The 9,855-nt window shown below is 36.2% G+C and overlaps 1 protein-coding gene across 2 annotated transcripts; it reads left to right on the top strand.

Moving 5' to 3' along the window:
- Positions 1-3,047: 3,047 nt before the first annotated feature.
- Positions 3,048-5,693, top strand: LOC131013102 (protein TIFY 10a-like). 2 transcript variants are annotated; one of them, XM_057941114.1, is made up of 5 exons: positions 3,048-3,708; positions 3,983-4,061; positions 4,754-5,067; positions 5,143-5,200; positions 5,445-5,693. In XM_057941114.1, exons 1-5 carry the CDS (start codon positions 3,549-3,551, stop codon positions 5,530-5,532), a joined length of 699 nt encoding a protein of 232 aa, XP_057797097.1. In that variant the 5' UTR covers positions 3,048-3,548; the 3' UTR covers positions 5,533-5,693. The 2 variants fall into 2 exon arrangements, with proteins under 2 accessions (XP_057797097.1, XP_057797096.1); XM_057941113.1 differs by having other exon boundaries at positions 3,197-3,708; positions 4,754-5,693.
- The last annotated feature ends 4,162 nt before the right edge of the window (positions 5,694-9,855 follow it).

Below are 9,855 nucleotides of genomic sequence, written 5' to 3'. Positions count from 1 at the left end.
TGCGACCGGCCGGCTCCATCTTCGGAGCCTGCCGATAAAGAAGTAGAAACATCCGATCCATCTCCGGGAAAACCAGCAAGAAAAAACTCAGATGTTGGGGTAGTATCCATATTTTCAGAGGTAACGCCACGTCTCCGTTTCCGATCATCCAGATTTACCGCACTAGACTCAGAGATTTGCATGAAATCCGGATGGTTATTTTTGTAACTAATATCCTTCAAGATTTGACGCGGCATATTTTGCGGGATAGAATCACGCAAATCTCGTGATGAGATAACCAAAAGAGGTTGATCCCGCAAAACAAGCTCCTTCCTAATTGGTTCATCTTGGGGCGGATTCTGCGAAACCCTAGTCGGCGCCGCCACCCCACTAGGGTTCCCAGCCAATCCATCAGTACGAATCCACTTCTCCCCTGCGAGGTTTTGGCCGCGCCGATCAGCCGCCTTCAGCCACACACCCCATTGGCGCTCCTTATTCTTCATCTCATCATTAAACATTAATTCACAGAAATTCTCTGAGTGGCCAATCCGCCCACATAAGAAACAAAAGACATTGAGCCTCTCATACTTGAAGGTAACAACAAACGTAGCTCCATCTTTACTCTTGATTTTCTTGGACCTTTTAAGGGGTTCATCAACTCGAATTCCCACCCGAACCCTCATATATTGTCGCCAAACACCAGTCGAATTGGTTGAATCATATTCCAAAAAATTTCCGATGAAATTTCCCAAAAGTTTACCTATCCCCTCCGTAAGATAACCCGCCGGCAGATCATGGATTTGCACCCAAAAAGGTAACACGTCTAACGGAACAGATAACGGAAACTCACCCCGCTTCAGACGATGTAGGATCAAAGGAAAATTTCCAAAAGCCCACGGACCTCCTTCATAAACCCGGACCAGATCCACTTCATGGAAGAATTGAAAGATAAATCTGCCTCCTCCAATATCTTTCATGAATACCCCTTTTCCCGGCCGCCATATACTAGCCAAGCGGCTCCTCATCAGATTAAAATTGATCGGTTGTTCTGTTAGGAAACGTCCAACCAGACAGAGATCTGCTGGAACAGAAGAATCACCAGCAACTTCATCATCAAGAAGAAGTTCATCATCTTCGCCCTGAATATTTAGCCCTGCCATATGTGCTTCCATCACTCAACAAAAAACCTACGCAAGAGAGAAGAAGCAGAAAGAACGGAAGCTCTCAACAGGGGAGAGAAATACGAAAGCTCTCAACAAGGGAGAGAGTCTTACTACTACTACTACTACTACTACTACTACTACTCGGTCTCCTAGAAAGGAAAGAAATTGGATTCAATAAGAAATTACTTACTAGTGGAATGCGTATTTTTATAATTAAATTTCTTAAATTTGAATTTCAACAATATTTTATAGGTCGAACTTGTCATATCAAATGTTTAATGTGATACTATTGCACATATATAAGCGAGAGCTTTTACGTAGCGATTTACCTCTATGCATGGTTTGTAGGCATTGGCGCCGGTTGGCACTTGCAGTGAGTCGCCTGCTTTCAAAGACCTCTTACAAAAAAGAGTATTTGTGTGTCCCAACTTCGTCATTTGAGCTAAGCCTCATTGGCTCATTGTAAAATTATGATTATTTACTTTTATATTACCATACGACTAAATCTTATGGAAATATAATCTTCAAAAATCATTAATTGCTTTTATACTTAAAAGTAAAAGAAAGTTCCCCCTAATAAATGAAAAGAAAGTTTAGAAATCTATATTCTATTGATCTATAAATTGTTTTAGCATTTTATTTTATCTACGATGATGATGAACTTAGATCATTATGTCAAAACATTAAAAACTATCTACCATTTGAAGAACATTTAGATATTCATAGATTGTACTTATTTTCATAACTAAAAGTGTTGATAGACACTTTGGACATAAAAACAAATACACCACTAGATATATTGAATTATATATAAAAAATTGACTCATTCCCTAATGCATATATTGCTCGTAGAACTTCACTAATATGACAGTAACTTTGATAGAAAGTAGTAATTTTTAAAAATTGAAATCAATTATCTTATTTAAGATTAATTATATCACAAGATATAGATTAGATGGTATAAGTATATATTATCTACTTAAAGACTGATGTTATATATTTATTAAAGAGTAATATGTTGAAACATTTTAATTATAAAAATTTAGCAAGTACAATTGACGAATCAATAAAGTTCAAATGAACTTGTACAGAATTTATTTGATGTATACTAGCTCTTAGTTTCACCCTGAAGCCCCCACCCCAATTTACTTTGATTTGGCCCTACATAAGCGACAATATTATCCAGCGCGTGCCTCTGCTTCGTAGCGTGATTTACATTTCTTGTGTCCATGAGGGAGGTGCAAAACATTGATTTAGAGAAAGCTAATATCCAACATTTCAAAATTTGTCTTGGCTTAATCATGAGTGGTTAATGCTCAAGTCCTGAAGTTCTGAGTTTGAGTTTATCGTCGTGTGATAATTAAATTTATTTATTTATTTATATAATTTATCAAAAAATATAAATAGTTGAAATAAAACATACTTGGTTAGTGAGTATCTCGAAGAATGAAGATTTTACCAAGCGACTGAGACCTGTGAAGACACATACATGACACTTTAATCAAATTATGATCTCGAATTTTTATGGTTGCTTAGCTCTTCTATGTATAGCAACTAGAGCTTTTAATTAGGGCGCAGTTTGAATTTGAGTTAACCTCGTTGTGGGAAAAAATAAAAAATATAAAATTTTGAATACGTTTTGGTGTATCGTACAATCGAATTGATTCGTACTTAAAATAATATTATTTATATGAATTAGATTAGAATATGAGTTGAAATCAAAGTACGGATCAAAATTTAAGTGAATGTGTAATCTGATTGTACGGTACACTCGGTGTACCCAAAACCATCATTAAAAAAAAAAGGCAACAAAAATAGGATTCGAATTTGGCGACTTGAGTCAAAAAGCTCGCTCGTGTATTCCATTTCCACCATAGCGTCACATTTGCCGTTCAATTCCATCCAATGGCGACAGCTCATTGTGGAAATCAACAGCCCTCTTCAATAAATAAATCTTCTTTCTCCCTCTCAAAAAAAAAAAAAAAACACTTCTTTATCGAGTAGAATATAAATATTGAAACTCGTTTTCCATCAAATCTTTTTTTATTTGGCGTAGACCCCACATATTCTTCCCTTGAATTTATGCGCAGATTTGGTGAGTCTGTGCAAATGGGTAGATTAACTGCACGATACTAGACTAGTGGAGAAGATATGTCCTCTCTTTCTATCTCTCTCTTACTTTAGATTTCCTTGGCAATTTTCACGTGCTTATTATTGTAGTCATTAAAAAAAAACAGTCTTTTATGGACAATAAACATTTGATAAGCTTTGATCAATTGTTCACCTCTCCTAACCCTTTTCTTTCATTTCTGTGAAAAAATTTCTGTATCTTCTTCTTTCAGCTTTATTTTGAAGAAAAGGGTGCTCAAAATTATTTGAGATTGCAGACCCCCTCTCTCTCTAGACATGTCTAGTTCAAGAATGGTTTTTGATGGCAGGAGGCAGCCTGGGAGATCAAATTTTGTGCAGACATGTAATCTCTTAAGTCGTTATATTAAGGAAAAAGGGAGTCTCAGAGATTTGAATATCGAAATTGGTGGAAAAGCAGAGAGCCTTGAACACATAGGTAATAAAAGTTTTTGTTTTTGTGGTGTGTGCGTGTGTGTTCTTGAGTTTGAGCTTGCATAGTTGCATATATTTGTGAAAATTCCTAAGGCAATTTTAGTTTCCTTTTTAATATATTGTGAAGTTAAAAAATACCATGATTTTTCTTGGTTCATTAATTGCTTAGTTTTTCCTGGATAGATCTGCAGGACTTTTGTGGCTCTTAAAATTAATCTCATAAAAAGGTGAATAATTATTGAATTTGACCTTTTTTCCCCCTTTCTGTTTGATTGCAGTGAAGCCTGTATTAACTCAATCTTCAATTAAACAACAGCCATTCGTGGCTCCGAAATCGTCCGTTGATGCGCCTACGAGGTTCTTTTCTCTTGCACTTGACTCTCTCGATTTGGATCTACTATTTCGTTTTTTGTTAGTGCTGAATAAGGCCGATTATCTTACATAATTCTTGTATTGTTGTGTTTGGTTTTAAACTTTTTGGACCTTTTACTAAAACAAAATCTTCACATAAACCACATCTTTTGGATTTTGTTAAATTTAAATTCGAGCATTTTTTTTATCAATTATACGGCAAGGTTACACATAATAATTTAAAATGTCAGATAGTGAATCAGTGAGAGTTGACGAGGACGAGTTAAAATAAAATATAAGAAATAGCTCTCTGATCATCAAGATCTATGGATGATTCATCACTTTTATTGGATGAATGTAAGTATCAAGGTTCAAATTTAGGGAGCGAAAATTTTAATTTTTGAAATTTAGAGGTTTACATTGCGATTATGGACATGTTTAATATAGAATTCAGACATTTTGTACTGGTTAATTCTTATTTTATATTTGAAAATGGGGTTTATAGTCTAATCCCTTCCTGAGTTGATGAATCTCAATCACCACAAGTACACATTAATTAATTCATTATCATTTATCAAAGAACAAGATAGACATGTTATTGCATAGCAAAAATACATTAATTTTTCTCGAGTTTTGAGAGTGAAATTTGGAAGAAATTTGGTAGAATTAAAATTGATTGATTGATTAATTCGTTCCAGCTGCAAAGAGGATCCAGCAAAGCCATCCCAGTTGACAATATTCTACTCAGGCAGAGTGTTGGTGTTTGATGATTATCCATCTAACAAGGTTGAAGAGCTCGTGGCATTTGCCAAGAAGGAGAGCTCCTGCAGCATTCTCTCGAGCAACATGGACGCTGCTGGTGGGCCCATCTCTAGCTCGCGAGATGGGCTGCCTCCACGGCCTCATCAGGCCGGTACCGGCTCCCACAAGGCTGCCGCCATTTCATCCAACGCCTCTAAGGAGAAAAAGAGCAGCACTACTACTACTACTACTACTGACGCTAATGGTTCAGGTAAATTGAATTTGTTGGAATTTTTCTTTTTCTTCTTTTATGAGATTGTTGATGGATGTTTTTGGTGTGTTGTAGATCTGCCAATTGCAAGAAGATCGTCACTCCATCGGTTTCTTGAGAAGAGGAAAGATCGGTATGTTTGTATTCTGTCTTTTTTTTATTATTATTGAGTGTCTCAAACTCTCAAAATGTATTTTTCGGTTTTAAAATTGAACACTACCTTTAAAAATCATTTGCAAGTATAACTTGATTAGATAGAGAATGTGAATTAATCGCTTGATACTAAACCTTAGCCTAAAACTAAGTAGATTTGGAATATTTCACGTTAAATGTTTATATACAATAGAACACGAAATGTAACATTTTATTTGTTGCAGATCTGTGGTTAGGGGGCCTTATCATCAAGTTCAAGAACATCCAGGCTCTTCTTCAAAGGGAGATGAACAGCTTGAGCTCAAATTATGATGCTGTGACTGTCTTAGATATAATAGGGTTCAATTATTATGGCTTATTGTATAATCTATCTAGCATTTGATTGAGTGATTTGTTGAAGATTTTTAGCTTTATAAGCTTGTGTACTAGAGTCATGCAATCAATTAATAGGAAAAAAGTTGATGCCTCTCAAATTAATTATTCAATTGTAAGGAATTAAATCGAAATTTAAACACACGTGTTTAAAACAAACATACTTTTATGATATAATTTGCATTCATCTTATCTGATGCACGGGTATCATAGTTTTAAGGTGAAATCAATTAAATGATGATTTTGTAAATAAATTCAATTAAAAGGATAAAATTATTACTCCATATTGAAAGAAAATGTCAACAATAATTACTATTTTATTAAGTGCTATATTTGATGGATTTTATAATATGTAGCATTTATTATTAAATGTAAAATCAATAATTTACTTATTTGTGCTGCTGCGGTGATTTTCTTTTGCGGGACAATATACATATTAGAAAAGAAAAAAATTGACATTCTAAGCACACTAGTATGCCCGTCCGTGCGATGCACGGAAAATATATAAATTAAACGAAATATTAAAATAAATAAATAAATATAAATATTAAAGAGAGTCAAAATATGGAAAAATACTAATTTTGTTTAAAAATAAAATAATATAACGAACACGAATTAATCAAAAAACTCAAATTTGAAAACATTAAATTTTTAACTTTATATAAAGTTTAATGATAATTATAGTTATTAAATAATTAAAAAATATTTGATAATTATGATAATAATAATAATAATAAAAATAATAATAATAACAATAATAATAATAATAATAATAATAATAATTATTATTATTATTATTATTATTATTATTATTATTATTATTATTATTATTATTATACGTTATATTTGATACAAAAACATAACTAATATTTGAAATTATATATTTAATATATATATATAACTATTATATATATATATATATTTAATATATATACATAACTAATATTTGAAATTATATATATTTAATATATATTTCAAGGGTTTTTAGGTTTCTTTTTTCTCTTTTCTTCTTTTTAATAAAATCACATTTTAATAATAATCTACAAAGTTATATTAAAATTAATACAAAAAAATATTTAGAAAAAGAGTTATATTATGAACCAATATATTTTCATTCACCTTTGTTACATTCTAAACTGATATAATTAAAAAAACATGTAAAACACAAAATATGCTATCTACTTATTTTCCCTTAAAAAACACAAAAATAAATACATATAAACAGGGGCGGAGCCAGGCCCCTAAAGACAAGGGGGGCAGAACATGATAAGAAAATTTAAAATAACTTTGATAAAAATAATTCTCTATGATCACTCATATTCTGAAAGCGACGTAACATCAAATCATTATCAGCTGTCTCAAAAATTTCTTTCTCAGTATAAGTAACTAATTAAACAATCATTCATCAAACGATCACCCATTCGATTTCGAAGCTGACTTTGACAATTTAAATAGCAGAAAAAACTATTTCCACAATTGTAGTTGTCACAGGTAAAACAAGTATCAGTTTAATAAACTTATACACCAATGAATACACAACATCTCTGGTGAGGAGCAATATATGCAGAGTAGGGAGAGAGTACAAATCAGAGGAATCACCCTCATCAGAGGAGCCGTATGGGTCAGGAGAACCATTTATACCAGAAGGATTTCATCCATCAGAGGAATGACTCTAGCCAGAGGAGTCATCCGCACCAGAGAAGTCATTCTTGACAGAGGAGCCCTCTCCTCCAGAGAAATCATCCGCGCCGGAAAGGTCACCATCGTCAGGGAGGTCATCGTCATCAGAAAAGTCAACTCCATCAGAGAAGTCACTACCGCCAGAGGAGACGCCCTTGCCAGAGAAGACGTGTTTACCAGAGAAGACGCCTTCGCCAGAGAAGACATTTCCATCAGAGGAGCCAATAAACGCGCGGGAAGGTCTCCCGCGTAGTATCGAAATTACCAACGTACCCTTCCACCACGCAGGACGCATGCACCGAAGATGTTTTTACTATTTTACCCCTCCGCTTGTAAATACTATAAATAGGGTCCGAGCTCGTGTATTATTGCTTACGCTATCTCATATTTTCAAATACAACAGTCAGTTTTTCTCTTGGGCTCCAGTTTTCCGATTGCTTTACTTCACTCTTTCCGATCATCTCTAGGTATAGCTTTTACTTTTCATATTATAGTTTAGGTGTTGGTTCCGTAAACACCAACTGGCGCCGTCTGTGGGAAAGCTACTGAATTAAGACGTGAGGTTACGGTCGCCGGCGTACGCAGATCTGTAAATCCAATCGGATTTGTGGGCGTCGGCACCGATGGGTCCGATAATCGGGACAACTAGTTGTTTTTGATTGTTTAAATTGTGTTTTCCGGGTCAATATGTCATTAATTTTCTTTAATCTGCGCTGATTTATGTTTTGAGTGCATGAGGAAAGGTGGCGACGGGTATGAAACATGAATCGGGGGAAATTTACGTTTATTTACCGTTGATCCGGACTAGTTGTCCGTAAATAAGGGGTTCTCTCGTAGAATTGACGTTTTCTTCACCGATCCAGTGTTTTGCATGAAGAAATTATAATTTGGTGCTCTGTTCCAATTATGTTCGTCGTTTTCTTATGGATCTTCGATATCTTGAGTATATGCCACTTGTGCATGGGTGTTTTACGTGTCAATGTGATAATTGTGGGCGATTTACGTGTTTCCTCCGATAATCTTAGAATTATACTAGAGATTTACCGAATGTTGTACTATTTTCAGTCAAGCGTGTGGCTATTACTGTTAATCCATGGGTCTGCATCGATAATACGTCGATTAGTACTTTACTTCTGCTGTGTTTGGGTTCATGCTGTTAAATCCGTGGGTCTTCTTTACTGGGGTTCGATAATTACCGTTACTTCCTTTGCCTGAATGATAAATCTTTGTTCTATATCGTTGGATTGGAGTTGATGCTTTGTTCTTGCTATGTTGGCTCTGTGCCGGGGGTTTATAGACGTTTTTTCGTTTAAGGGAGGGGGTTTGTGGGTGTTTTTCGTGATTTTCGTGGTTGATCTTCGATTCCGATGATGGAGTGGGGAAATTATGTTCTGTTCTTGGCATATTGGGGTTTTTTACTGCGGATCTATGGGTTTTCGTGGCTAATCTTCGATTTCGAGGGTATTTACCGGCATGAATGCGTATTTGTTGTGGTGAGATTCGCATTGTTGTTTTGGGGACGATCTTCACTTATGGGAAATGATTATTTATGCTTTCCATGTTTTCCCTGACTAATCTTCATATTATAGTAGCATTTTACATAATTCCTTCTGTTATCATGTTTAATGAGGCGTGCTAACATGTCTTCTGATGGTTGCTCTGCTTGTACTTGTCTCTGGGTATCTTGCATCTGCTGGATTTTACTGAGGGCTCTGTTTTCTCAAACTATACTCTGGGTTTATTTCTCAGAGTGTAGGGTTACTTGGAAGGGAATGTTCTAACGGTCTTCGTACCGATGATTGAGATTTTTTATTGGGTTTCTTATACCGGAATTCCCGTCGGTAGCGGAGGGTTTTGTTCTTTCGTCCTCGATATCCTTTCTCACTTTGTTTACATGTAGGTACCATGGGATCATCAGATGCTCACCGCAACCTAGAAAGGGAGTTCGACTCCGCTGCTCTCACCACTGAGATGCCACCTTCATTGTTCCCGGGCCTCCAGGGCAATGCTACCTTCACTGCCCCACCAGGGTTTCAGGCTATCCCCGCCACTCCGTTGACAGGGTTGAATGCAAGTCTCCAGAGATCTGCTTTGGTGACTCCAGGATCTGACATGCCATGCTTAACTCCCGCGTCTGGAGCGGGACAAATCACGTTTGGATCGATGGAACAGATGATGGCGCTGCTTCACTACTCCGCTGTGCGTCAGGCACTAGGAACTCCCATGTTGTCCGCTGTTCCCACTGTAGCTCCACTGGTGGGAACGGCTACTCTGCAGGGCGCTTGAGGCCCCACCTCCCGCTGCTCAGGAGGTAAACACTTTAGCAATCAACAAACAAGCTGCGGTGCCTCTGGAAGTACAAGGGGACCCTGCTGACAGGGAAGTGGAAAGGAAGACCAGAGGGGAGCCGGGTCAGACTTAACAGTGTGGTGAGAAAGGAGAGGGTTGACGAGTCTGATAGTCAATCCGTCTCTTTGGTGTTCGAGGAAGAGAGACCGAGGGAGAAAGCTCGGCTAAAAAACCAAGTGTCTCAGCTAAAACATCAACTCCAGGATCTGGAGGAATCACTGAGGGAGAAATCCC

Source organism: Salvia miltiorrhiza, chromosome 2 (genome assembly GCF_028751815.1).
Source record: "Salvia miltiorrhiza cultivar Shanhuang (shh) chromosome 2, IMPLAD_Smil_shh, whole genome shotgun sequence".
Lineage (NCBI taxonomy): Eukaryota > Viridiplantae > Streptophyta > Magnoliopsida > Lamiales > Lamiaceae > Salvia > Salvia miltiorrhiza.
Note: the sequence above shows the minus strand (reverse complement) of the source record. Positions and strands in the feature narration are given on the sequence as shown.

What these genes read in the sequence shown, in the direction of transcription:
- LOC131013102 (XM_057941113.1), top strand. Translation starts at nt 3,549, where the DNA reads ATGTCTAGTTCAAGAATGGTTTTTGATGGCAGGAGGCAGCCTGGGAGA. An exon ending in AGAGAGCCTTGAACACATAG is followed by an intron (nt 3,709 to 3,982) that starts GTAATAAAAGTT and finishes GTTTGATTGCAG; the next exon opens with TGAAGCCTGTATTAACTCAA. An exon ending in TCCGTTGATGCGCCTACGAG is followed by an intron (nt 4,062 to 4,753) that starts GTTCTTTTCTCT and finishes AATTCGTTCCAG; the next exon opens with CTGCAAAGAGGATCCAGCAA.